Below are 13,704 nucleotides of genomic sequence, written 5' to 3' on the forward strand. Positions count from 1 at the left end.
ACCGAGGTGCACAGGAGGATAAAATGGGGGAATCAAAAGCAGACAGCCAGATCCAGCCAGTGATCAGTTCCCTAAATGTTCTCCACCGTCTGGAACACACAGAGATTCACAGAGTTGGGTAGAGAAGACAGGGGGTAGGGAGGAGACACAGGTGACCTGGTGGAAAAAAAGGAGAGTCCAAAGGGGGAGAGAGCAATCAAGCCAGTAATCTCGCTCCAAGTAAAAATGGGTACTGAAGATTGGGTTCTTAAAGGTACAAAATTGATATCAAATACCAAAAAGCAAAGATTAAAAATCTAGAGTTTGGAATTTCAAAAATACAATATTAAAGAAAAGAAGAAAGAAAGAAAGAAAGAAAAAGTCAAAAACTAAATATATATGAAGTTTACTTTAAAAAATAGGATTTTTTTTTTTTGCAAAGTAATAGTAGGTTATAAAAGTGAAAATTAAAGGAGTAATAGAGGACTTAAAAAATTTTTTTTAAATGATCATAAAAATAGTAAAAATATATCCAGGACTTTCTCTGGTGGTGGTGTGGGTATTGTGGGGTCAGTTCATTTTCAGATAGTTCCTTGTTCTGGCTTATATTTCTCAAGATCTATAGGCCCCTTCCTATGTAGTCGGTACTAACGACAGGGTTTTAATCTATTGCACCTGTCACTTTCAAGGCGGTTCCCTCTGTTTTAGCTTCTTCTGTTTGCTGGTCTCTTCAGTGTCTGATTTCCTCCCTGATACAAAGGAGGAGGTGGTGGACACTTTTTTTAGGCTCATTTGTTCAGTCACGCTGTGGGGAGGGAGGGATGCTGCAAACAAATAACACTGGCGAGTGCTCTCAGTGCCTCAGCCACATTGGGCCTGCCCCCGCTCATGGCGCGTGTGCCCTCCCTGCCCACACTGCTCAGGCTCTAGGTTGCTCTGCCGGGAACTGTCCAAGGCTGGCCCTGGGCTGCATGTACCTCCCAGGTCTAAGCCGCTCAGGTTCAGGCACTCGGGTAGTCCTCAGAGGCGCAGACTCGGTTGGGCCCGCGTTTTGTGCCTTTCCCAGGTCCGAGCAGCTCAGGTGATGAGGTGTCTGGCGAGCGCTGCCGATGCGACTTATCGCTTCCCCCGTCCCTGCCGCTCGGTTTGCTGGGTGTACAACCGGCACACCTTCTCAGGCGGATCTTGACTGTCCAGAACCCCAAGAAGTCTTAGTTAGCAAAGAAGCCTGCTTGCAGTTTGGTAGATAATGTCTCTCTGGGGCTGCGATTGCCCCTCTTCTGGCTCTGGCTGCCTGTCACCGGTGGGGGATGGTCTGCAGCTGGCTAGTTCTATTCAGTCTTTTGTTCTATGCGCAGGCCTGGCGGTGTCTTAGGGCTTTTCGCGTGGTAGCTATCCCACAGTCTGGTTTGCTAGCCCAAGTTAGTTCACTCAGATTGCCCTCGGGGCATTCAGGCCAGATCCTTACTCTAAGCAATGCAGCCCGCGCCTCCCTGCCCAGCCCCCACTTGCTAGTGGCGGGTGCAGGCATCTGCGCTGCTGCTCCGCTGGGGGAGTTACCACTGGGTTTGTAATCTGTGGGCTTTAATTATTTATTTATTTTTCCTTCAGGTTATGTTGCCCTCTGTGCTTCCAAGGCTCACCACACACTCGGCAGTCAGTGAGAGTGTTTCTTGGTGTTTGGAACTTGTCTCTTTACCTCTTTTGTCTCTTTTTTTGTCTTTTATATTTTTTCCTACCTCCTTTCGAAGACAAATGGGCTGCTTTTCTGGGTGCCTGATGTCCTCTGCTGGCATTCAGAAGTTGTTTTGTGTAATTTACTCAGCGTTTAAATGTTCTTTTGATGAATTTGTGGGGGAGAAAGTGGTCTCCCCGTCCTATTCCTCTGCCATCTTAGGACCGCCCCCTGGATTGTACACTTTAAATGTGAACTGTATCTCAGTAGTTGCTATTAAGAAAGATGCTATAATAAGCAGAATCTTTAGGTAAATCCCTCAAATTTTACAGGTATGAGACTTTTCGATCTAATATAAAACATTCTAAAAACCGTAAGATTTGTAGGCAACATAAAAATCCAGAACAGCACTGTCTAGAACCTTCTCAGGTGACAGAAATGCCATATACCTGTATCTGCTGATACAGCATCACCGGCTAGTGCAACTAAAAATTTTAACTTTAACAGCTATCTTATTGGACAGCACAAGCCTAGACTATGAAAACAGTCATAACTTACCTTCATCAAGTTATCTTTGACTTTCAAGCTTTTATTTCATGAAGGTGGAAAAGGAAATTTAATACAGAAAGATGTCAGAAAAATGTACTTACAAAGTCTGTTCTGACTGGTGGTTGTTAGGATTGAACCGGTAAGAAGGAAGTTGTTCAATATCTGCTTTAGTCAGTCCTCGAGGCTTGGCCTCTCCCAGTCGCTCTGCTAGGTTTAACAGGGCCTACAAAGGGAAAGAAAGACATATCTGCATATCCTTCTTTGAATTTTATATTCCAATATATATATTTTTTAAACTAGCTTTATTATGGAAAAAATTTTAAATATATACTGAAGTAGAAAAATAGTATAAAGAGAATTAATTCCATATGCCCATTACCCAGGCTCAACAGTTCATGGCTAATTTTATTTCATTTTTCACTGTTCACTCCTACACCCACATTATTTTGAAAGAAACCTAAAACATATTTCACTGGTAAAATAGTTCTGCTTTTATGTTTAAGGCAGTCCGTCAACATCAGTATTTTGGACACTTGAGGCTTGAGTAGTTTTGTTGTAGGGGGTTGTCCTATGCACTGTAGGATGTTTAGCAGTAACACTGGTCTTTAAAATATCTGCAGTGGCTCAGCACTGAAGAATCTGCCTGTAATGCAGGAGCCACAGGAGACATGGATTCAATTCCTGGATCTGGAAGATCCCCTGGAGAAGGGAATGGCAATCCACTCCAGTATTCTTGCCTGGAGAATCCCATGGACTGAGGAGCCTGGCAAGGAGGATCGCCAAGAGTCAGATATGACTGAAGCAACTTAGCCCATGTGTGATGGTCTATACAAAAGTATCTCCAGACTTTGCTAAATACCTTTTTAAGGGATAAAATTGTCCCCAGGTTGAGAATCACCAGCACTTTAAAAACTAAAAGACTATTTAAAATATAACAACAGTAACATCATTACACTCTCCAAACTAGTAATTCCTTAATGTTAAATATCTTTGATTGTTTCAATTATTTTCAATACTCTTTGAAATAGTTTGTTCAAATTAGGATCCAAATAAACCCATGTTAGCAATGCCTGATGTCTCAAGTATCTATTTTTACTCTTATATTTGTTAAAGAAACCAGGTCAATGGCCTGTAGAAGTTCCCAGTCTGAATTTTGCTGACTGAACCTCCCCATACCGATTCCTGTGGTTTAATACATTCCTTGTCCCCTCTACTTCCTATAATTTGGAAGGTTTTACTATTTCCATCATACAGCTCAGCATGTCTTGTTTTTATGTTGGTTAGCACTGATGAACACTGTCTAGGATCCATTAATTCATTAAAAATTGTAATATTCTATTACTCTTTATTAGATAAAATGCTTCTTTTTTTTTTTCTTTTTTAAATTTATTGTATTGAAGTATAGTTGATTCATAATGATGTGTTAGTTTCTGCTGTATAGCAAAGTGACTCAGTTACACATATATATTCCTTTTTATATTTTTCCATTATGATTTCTTATAGGATACTGAATATAGTTCCCTGTGCTATACAATAGGACCTTATTGTTTATTCATTCTATATGTAATATTAATAGTCTGCATATATTGATCAACTGCCTCATAGCAAACTAAACTTAATTGCATAATTTATATGAAATAGGAAGGATAAGACCAACAAATTTATTTTCTATGGTTTTTTTTTGAAGTATCACTCATGAACTCATGGATTTTAACTCAGGTGGTAAGTTTCAACACATTGTAGCTATTATGTTTATTGATTTTACCCTAGTCCCTCCATTTTCCTGGTTTTCCACAGTTCTAACTGTTGTTTGCTTTCTACAATCAGGCAGCCATGTACAGGTCGCTTGCTCCCACCCCTTTTTTTAAGGCTACCACTGGTTAAGAGAATAGGTAACAAAGAAACATTGATGGACAATGAGAGGAATAAGCTGAACTTTCTGTAGACTCAATAATCAGTGCTCCAGTAACTGCTGCTACTTCCGGTACAGCTTTATTTGGAGAAATGGGTCACCTAAAACTCTGTCCCCATTCGCCATGCATGCCCCTCAGTGTCTCTAAATGCTAAATAGATGGTAACTTGTTAAATTTTATCGATGCTGACTACAATTAGCTATAAAATTTATGATACAGGTGATATATCTTTTATACCTCTATTTTATATTCTATAGGACACTTAGGTCAACGAATACAATTTATGACTATTATGTTAAGGCCTTATTGGATGGAGAGTAAAATGATATTGAGCCCTTAACAAATCTACATGATCAGAAGGCAAGACAACTGATGGCAGGACATAATAATTAGGCATAGTTGTATAACACCTATGAGGGCAAAAAGGAGAAAGACTCATACAGACCTGGGAATAGACCAGAAATGCCTATCACAGAGGCAGCATTAGCTGGGTCTTGAAAGCCATGTGCAAAAAGTGGGCAAAGTTCTTAAGAAGAATCAAGGGGAGTAAAGGCACTGAAGCAAGGATGTACAGGAGAGACTCAAAAAATGAGTACTCTGGAATAGGGAGTACTGGAGGCATGCACACTATGAAATAAAACCACAAATAACAAATACTTTCTTGACTGGATTAAAGTACGACTTTGCAGAAGATTAAACATAGTCAACCCCAAATATAATTTAGAAAGAGACTCTAACACCAAACACAAAATATTTTTCTTTTACTGGGATGTTATCACTGTTTTTACCACTGATATGTATATGATGTGTTTAACAAGAGAGCTGTCTTGCTTTCAGCAATATGACTTACGATAATTTTAGTACAGGATGCCTAAAGGATAACCAACTCCTTTTCTTACTACTCTGTTCAAAACTAGCATAAACAGTGTAGAAACATAAAATTATTATAGCCCATTTCTCAAGAAATCTGAGACTGGAATCCAAAGGACACTGCAGTGTGACTGTACATGCAGAAAGTAACATAGTAACATTTTAAAAACGACAAAAGAATATAGCATTTGGCCTGATTTCTTCCACATGCGTTAAAAAGGGGGAGGGATGCTGTGAGACTGTGTGTGTCTTTCCTCTCTGTACCCAGATTCCATTTACCTAAAGACAAATAACAAAAAACCTGTTCCAATATTTATATTGTATAGAGACTGAGTGAGGCTGGGGTAAGCAGTAGCCAGCCAGCAGTACCCAAACAAAGTCACAGTCACTCACATTCAACATTTCCAAATCCAAACATGTCTTCCAGCCCTTTAACTGAACACTGTACTCCAAATCTCAAATAATATGACAATGTCAGCATCATCTAAATTCTGCGGGATTGTCTGTTTGCCCTGGCTTCTTGGAGTCAGCCCTCTTCATGAGCTACTGCAGCCCTCTTACAGAGCATCTTCTCTTGCAACCCTCCCACTCACAACCCTGACGCTACCATAAACCATTCAATGATCAAGTCCTGTTGATTCTAGTGTTAAAATGTTTTCCAAAGTGTATTCTTCTCTACTTCAAGTTTTCATAGTTCAGAACTTGCATGGTTTTATAATTTACTGTCTGGTAAAAATTGGTTAGCCCGCCACCAACTCTGAACCACTTCATCTATTTCTTCATGCTATTAATGCTGACCCTTTAAGACAGCAATCTGATCAATAAACACCAAAATATTTAGTGGCTCCTTCCTCTCACAATATTCAAAATTATGTTCATTCTGTACCAGGGAAAGCACAGGGCACTCAAATACAACCAGCTGAATTTTTCAATCAAATCTCCAGTTTCTCCTCTCACTTTAGCCAGATATTATGTTCTTCCTCAAAAATATCCAGCATTTCCCTGCCTCAATCTTAGGCATGAAAAAGCTTTCCCATCCCTCAGGAACTGACTGTTCACACTTCTGTGGCCACAAAATGTTTTCAGATCATCCAATCACGATTCATCATTTTCTCATTTACATTCTCTCACAGGAATTGTATGTAATTCTAATAGAGAACAGTCTATCTTATTATTGTAACTGTGTGGTACATGCTGAAATAATTTTTGACATATTTGTATCTTGAAATATACAATGGATTTACCTAGTGTTTAATCAGACGAATGAGTTGAGTAGTACAGTATTTTTATGCATACGAAGTTCCCCAAATCAACTCACAGTTCATCTACTAACCTCATAATTTTCTACTTCTCCATCTTCCACATCCAATTCAAAGCTGAAAGTTGGGCCCACTGCAGGTGGCACTGGAAGCATTGATCTGCAGTGAAAATAACCAACACAAGGATTGATACATTAATGAATTATATCAATGAATAGGATGAGAAGAACATGGCTGGTGCTACAGGGATAAAGAATGATCAGTGTTGATCAGTGACAACCCTTTAAAGAAACTGATTTTACTAGCAACAAACAATTAAAAACTGACATTAAAAGAAAATCATTTGCAACAGCATAAAAAAACATGAAATATTACAGATGAATTTAACAAAACATGTGCAAGACCTGTAAAATAAAAATTGTAAAAATACTGCTAGGATAAATTTGAAAAGGTAATAGAGAGAGAAATATACCATATAAGTAGGTCAGAAGATTCAATATTGTTAAAGATGTCAATTATCTTCCAAAACTCATCTACAGATTTCACGTAATCCGTACCAAATTCCAGCTTTTTTAAAGTAGAAACTGATTTGCTGATTTTAAAATTTATATGGACATGCAAAAGACTTTAAATAAAATCAGTTTAAGAACAAAATTGGGAGATTTATAGTATCTGATTTTAAGATAATAAAGATACAATTTTCAAAACACTATGATATAGGCACATGGCCCTCTGGTATAAAAACAACATTCCCTAGCCTTTCTAGAACTACTTACAGACATGGGTCTAGATTCTAACCAATAGGACCTCAGCAGGAGTCATACATGCAACTTCTAGGAAGTATCCTTGAGAGGAAGCAGGTAGGCAGAGAGATTCCGTTTCATTTTTGCTAGCTAGAATGTGGATGTGATGGCCAGAGCCTGAGAAGTCATTTTGTATCATGCTGCTGCTGCTGCTGCTAAGTCTCTTCAGTTGTGTCCGACTCTGTGCGACCCCAAAGATGGCAGCCCACCAGGCTTCCCCGTCCCTGGGATTCTCCAGGCAAAAACACTGGAGCGGGTTGCCATTTCTTTCTCCAATGCATGAAAGTGAAAAGTGAAAGTGAAGTCACTCAGTCGTGTCCGACTCTTAGCGACCCCATGGACTCCAGCCCACTAGGCTCTTCTGTCCATGGGATTTTCCAGACAAGGAAGCCATAAAATTTTTGAGGATGGTAGACCCATTCCTGAGCTATGGAGCTAACAGACCATGTCTGAATCACCTAATTCTAGACTTCACTGCACGAGAAAGATAAAAAGAACTATAATGTTTAACCTATGGGTGTTTCTGTTACAAACCTAATCCTAGCAGAGGATTTCTAAGGCACAGATATAACTTCTCTCTCTCGCTTCCCTTGAGAGAAGTGGCAGGATTAAATGCTAGATAACCATGGAAAGTGGCAAGTGATGCCTGCTGTGAAAGAGGCAAACCATTTAAGCTTCTCTCCCTGACTTCTGGTGCACCCCTGCCCCCACTTCTCCCCTGTCCTTGCTCAGTGGTCCCCCACCCCAACCTCTTAACATCAAATAAAAAAAAGTATCTAAGACACATAAAACTGTTCATAAAGGGAAGAGTATCTCAAGGGTGTCAAAACTCAGAACTCATTAAAAAATAAGACAGAACTTACAACACATATGGTAGTAAGCTGGGATGGTACGGGGGTGGTGGTATGGGCTGCTGGGATCGGTATCTACTGCGTCCTGTGAGCCTCCGAGGCATAAATGGAGGATAAGGCTGTAGAGAAAGAAAGTTAAGACAATTTAATTTAAGATCATTCCATATCCACAACTTTTTAAGGTGCTGAATAAAGTCTCTTCTTTTTCAAAAACCTAGAAGTTATTTATTATTCAAGGGTATTTAGTATTTCTTAAATGTTAACAAAGGTGCAACAACTAGTTTAAAACAAGAATACTCTTAGGTGTGCTTCTAAACACAATTTTCTAACTGACTGCAAGAATACATTTAAAATTCAAAACATGTAGAGTTATACTAAAGCAGAACTCAAAACAAGTTAGTTACCAAAGCAAGCAATAAATTAATAACAATGAATGAAAACTTACTACTCCATACGAAACCTCCTGATGCAAAGGATCATGTGTTAGGAACTGCAAAGGAGCTGATGGAGGTAATGTCGGGGGATGGGCAGATGGAGGGTAAGTAAAACCTCCCACAGGAAGATGTTCTCCTAAGAGTTCCACTTCGTTTTCTATCCTTTGCAGAGGCTGAGGGGGAGAAAAAGCAAACTAATATACTTCCAGTGTTTAGACAGACAGACTGTGCTTTATAACAAAAATCAAAAAACCCAAAGGTATCTTTTGGGTCATGCATTTCCTGATGTTCACATCAATCTAAATTCATACATGTGGACATATAGCCTACAGTAAAATCTTACTGCCTTTAACTGAATTTCAGTAAGAAAATCTCTCAAAACATGTTATTACACATTTCCACTATTCACTAAAGGATACATTTCTTTCACTATTTGAACGTTCCCTTAAAAATGATATAAGGAAAGACAAAAAGTCATGTAGTAAGCCAGTTACATAAAAGTTGAAGTTACTTAAGTCATAGCACACTGAATTACATCAATTTCAGACACAACCTTTAACAGATGAAATCAAAGATGGTATATACTGTAAATGGGAACCAGGACTAAATAGTATAGAACACAACAGGAAGTTATTTTATAGTAGAAACCTTATGGGCTTTGGCACTAGACAAACTTGGTGCTGTAAATAATGAGCCCTGTGGCTCTTATAGAAATTACTTAATCTGAACCTTACTTAATCTGTCATCTGTAGAACTGACATGTTCATAGCCTACTTCCAAAGTGTGATTTGAACACCAAGAAATGTTCAGAAAGCACACAGTGCTTTGCAAAGCACATAGTCTATGTTGCCCCCTCCCCCCAATCTTAAAAAAAAAAAGCAGCTTGAGATAAAATTCACCCTGCTAAGGGGTACAATTCAGTGAATTTTCGTATATTCACAAGAGTTGTACAATCATCACCACTATCTAATTTCCCTCTGCTAATGTACTTTATATTTCCATACATTTGCTTATTTTGGACATCTCATATATGTGGAATCACACAGGATGTGGCCCTTGTATCTGGCTTCTTTCACTTAGCATGGTTTCAAGGTTCATCCATCTTGTAGTTTGTATATCAGTACTTTGTTCTTTTTGGAGTTGGATAGTCATCTACTGGATACATATACCATGCCTTGTTTATCCACTCATCAGTTAATGGACATCTGGAATGTTTCTACTTAGGGCTATTAGGAATAATGCTGCTATGAACATCTGTGTACACATTTTGGGGCTAATGTTTTCAATCTGATCTCTTGGGAACATGTATTCTTAAATGTTAGTCTAACTTCTTCCCACAGTTAAGAGAACAGCAACACATTATTCAAATACAAGTAACTGCTAACAGTTACTTTGGAAGCTTATGTATGCTTCTATGATGGCTAAATTTAGTTTTAACCTTGAATTCCCAGGTACTGGAAGCTTCCTAAGGAACATCCTGGCATGAATCCTGTCCTGATTCTAATAAAAGATTTTCTTGTGGGAGTAGTTTCAACTTTTCAGATTAGCCAAACTTCTGTCATAATTGGCTCCTAGTTTTCAGGAACGCAGCCAAGTAAGCTCGTATCTCACCTCTTCTTGAGACTAAGCATGGTGTATAAATCCTAAGTAAAGCATGGTCAGGCTCCGTTAGGGTAAACCATCAAGCTCCATTCACAAGGCCATTTCCACTCAAAGCATTTCCGTATGTTCTCTCCCTCATTCTCCTTTAATCATGGTTCAGATGTTCAACCTGGCCTGTCTAGAATACAATGGGGTCTTCTTCCTGTATGTTTCCCCCAACTGATCCCTCCAGGCCCTGGAAATACTATGCTTCTCAGCTATATTCCAGCTCCAAGACGGAGTGAGCTATGCTAACAGAGTATCTCATCTACTTTTCATCAGAACACAGCATAAAGCCAGACTTTGGAAAAAAACAATTGAGGTTCAAAGGATTACTTACTTGCTTAAATGAATATAAATATTATTCTAACAAGTATAAATATTTTTATATTTTCCTTTTCCCATTTTAGAAACATATGAAAGGAAAAACTAGAACTCTTTTTTTCCCCCAGATTCAATTTCCAAAGGATTGCAGATACAAAAGAATAAATTTGATTAGACAAGTTTCATATAAAATAACTAGAAAAACTTAATAAACCAAGTAACTGTAGGCACAATTATTGCTTATATGTATTTCTATATGTGGGAATTCTTAGTTAAGAACCAGGAAAGTGTCATAGTTACAATTTTTAAATGATAACAACTTCAACATCTACTAAATTAATCTGTCTTTTATGTCTAAACATTCTGTAAAAGTTAAAGACAGAAAAGATACCTACCGATCTTGACTGCTGTGTTTGGAAAGGGACAAACTGGCTTGGAGGTGGCAAATGAGGAGGATGATGAGGAGAAAGATGGGGAGGATGTAAAATAAACGGATCACTGGAAATAAGGGGTGGAAATGCAGCATACGGTACTGGTAAGTGCTGAACAGAACATGCCTGAAGCATCTGTAAAAGAAATCATTATTTTTTGTTGAGAGTATCAGAATATAGTAATTAAAAAAAAACACTATACAATCAGATCGAAATGTTACTGCCATAGTCCTCCCAGAATCATAAAAATGTCTTAATAACCTATAGTAACAATGAGATACTTGTGCATTTTTGCATTTATTAGTAAAATAAATGGTAACTAGTAATTATTCTGGATTTTACGTAGCTCTTACAAATCACTTATCTTTTACTTAAGCTTTTGTTAATACCTATGAAAATAAAGGAAAAGTGCCACAGAGAAGGACTCTCTTCCCACTTGGCTTAAAATGTAGCAGACATTACTACTTTCCAAGAAGCTGTCCTTTTCAATCTTGTAGATTTTTTTATTTCTAAGAGGCCAATTCACAACTAAATGCTTTATGATCTCTCAATATTTTAGTTTGCTAATTTAGCACACTGGTTCTATAATCTATTAATGAGAAACCATGCATGGGTCAATTAATCTGTTAAATTGGTGTATTTGTATGTATGTGTTTGTTTTAATCTCAAATTCAGACAAGATTATTAGGATTATATTAAGATTTAGCAAAGTGCTTTACTTTGAAGACTTTATTGACCTTAACAAGTCATTTAAATTCTTTGGTTTTCAGCAACCTATTTTTCAAATAAGGGGGCTGAACTAGGGGCTGGTAAAGGATAAAGTATAAGCTTATAAGAGGCAAAGGAGTGAGTGTGAACTCTTGTTTTCTGATGCTAATTGCTTCTATGATATTAAGCACACCATTTTCAATTTCATCATTTAGAAAATGAGGGTACTATTTTCATCACAGGCTTCCTATAGTATGGAATAAGTAAGTCTAAGCAACTCAAAGTGCCTATTAAAAACCCAGCAAGTGCTGAGACTATTAATTTTGATCACCAAATTCTCTGAGACTTTAGTACTAATCAGTTTGATATCTTAAGTTAAAACCTGAAGGACAATCTTTATTAAGGTTTAATTATAAACACTGCAGACATGTGAAGGAACATGCTTTGACCTTCAAAGAATGTTAAAATATGTGTAATTTAATTAATGTAAAAACATATCAAGTTTTAAAGCTAATTCTACTGAACTGTTACTGTACAGGTGCAACTGAGATTTCTGTTGCAATAAAACTGCATTTTTTTACTTGAAAGTGAAAAGCTTCAAGCTTGTGTTTTGTTGATATAACATATTTAGCCACTCTATAGAAGTACTGCACAGACTTACTGGAGGAGGCACACTACAGACAGGGAGGTGCTGTCCACTGAAAACCACAGAGCATCCTGGGACCTGTTGTGTACTGCAAGCAGGGATGTGCTGGCCTGTGCAGAGGGGAATCCCATGTGGTGCCACTGTTGTTACTGTGTAAGAAACAGGGACGGTGCCCTGATGGAGCTATTAGAAGAGAGAAACAGAACAGAAAGACTTGAGTGTGAGTTTGGATAAACTTTTAACAGTTTGGATAAAACATCAATTATTAAAAATTAAAATCTGGGCATGTATTGATTCTACTCTTAACTGCACAGATTGTTCACAATGTACTTCTGCAACAGTTTCAACCAAAATATTGTTACTGTAGAGAAAAGCTGTTTCAAGAGCAGTATATGATATCCACTGAACTGGGCCTGACTCTTCGCTCAAAAAAACTTGAAAAGTCCAGGAGATAATGAACTGCTATATTGACTCTTCAAGCCTGCTTTATAGAGCAGAAAACTTTTCTAAGGAGGAAATCTGGAAAAAAGAAACATGTCTGCTAATAACCTGCTCACATTCAACAGGAGGGAAAAAACTATTTGTTTAATTGCAACTAGTGAAACGTTAAGTAGCATTTTAAAAAAATTAAATAATTCCCTTCTCTCCTGGTCTGTTTTATTCCCATCCTATCTATCTGGAAGCAAACAACATTTAAAAATATGTCCTCCTGTATCATTCTCCATAAGCATATAAACATAAGCATGAACTACTGTCATGGTTATTTTTGTTCTTAACAGAAATGAGATATTACCTTGCAACTTACTTTTTCCAATTAATATTATAGATATCTTTAAAGAAATTAAAGCCAATTCAGTCTTTTTGACACTAACAAGATATTTCAAATACAGTCATCACTTTAACACAATCCTATCATTCATAAAGGACTTTAAGTTGTATTCACCTTTTACCAATACAAAAAACAACCAGAAAAAACATCACTGAACATATATCCTTACACATTAGTTTCATTTATTCACAGGAATTACTGGGTAAAGGGGTAAATGTATTTTAAACTTTAGCAAAAGTGTGGATGGATTAAATCACAATCCCAATGGTAGTAACAAGTGACTCTCAGCACCTCCACTCAAGGCAGATGTACAATATTTGCATAATAAGCATGACTGCTTGTTATACAAATACTACAATGGGGGAAGGGGGAAAACCCCGTATCTACTGGGTTTACTTTAAATTTCTATTTCTCAGATTAGAGAGGTTGAACATCTTTTTATATGCTTATTACCATCTAGATTTCCTTTTATGTAAATAATCTATATCCTTTGTTCACTGCCCACTTTCTACAAGGCTGTCCATTCACATTAACTTATAGTTTGGCTTTTTACTTAGAGATACATGTAATATTTTCTCAGTCTATGATTTCTCTTTGGATAAATCTTTTATTTAATGGTAAATCAACATTCCCCTTTCCTCTAAACTGAACTACCTCTTTCTATTCAGTAACTTCCCAAACATACCTAGATCTATTTTGTGTCAAATTTGTGTTGTCTCAATATAGTCTCTTACTAGAAAAGTCAGTATGTAGTAAAACAAGTTCTTCTCATTATCATACTTTCTTCTCATT

General features: G+C 37.4%; 1 protein-coding gene across 7 annotated transcripts in view; it reads right to left on the minus strand.

Moving 5' to 3' along the window:
- The window catches only part of RNF38 (ring finger protein 38), a 129,619-nt gene that overhangs the window by 13,971 nt on the left and 101,944 nt on the right, over positions 1-13,704 (minus strand). For all 7 annotated transcript variants that reach the window (XM_040267417.1, XM_040267341.1, XM_040267205.1 and 4 more), the window contains 6 exons: positions 12,099-12,266; positions 10,694-10,864; positions 8,345-8,506; positions 7,912-8,018; positions 6,320-6,404; positions 2,305-2,426 (listed from right to left, as the gene is read on the minus strand). In XM_040267417.1, coding sequence (XP_040123351.1) covers positions 2,305-2,426; positions 6,320-6,404; positions 7,912-8,018; positions 8,345-8,506; positions 10,694-10,864; positions 12,099-12,266 — 815 coding nt within the window. The remainder of the gene's footprint in view (positions 1-2,304; positions 2,427-6,319; positions 6,405-7,911; positions 8,019-8,344; positions 8,507-10,693; positions 10,865-12,098; positions 12,267-13,704) is intronic.

The sequence above is a fragment of the Oryx dammah genome, unplaced genomic scaffold (genome assembly GCF_014754425.2).
Source record: "Oryx dammah isolate SB20612 unplaced genomic scaffold, SCBI_Odam_1.1 HiC_scaffold_1, whole genome shotgun sequence".
NCBI lineage: Eukaryota > Metazoa > Chordata > Mammalia > Artiodactyla > Bovidae > Oryx > Oryx dammah.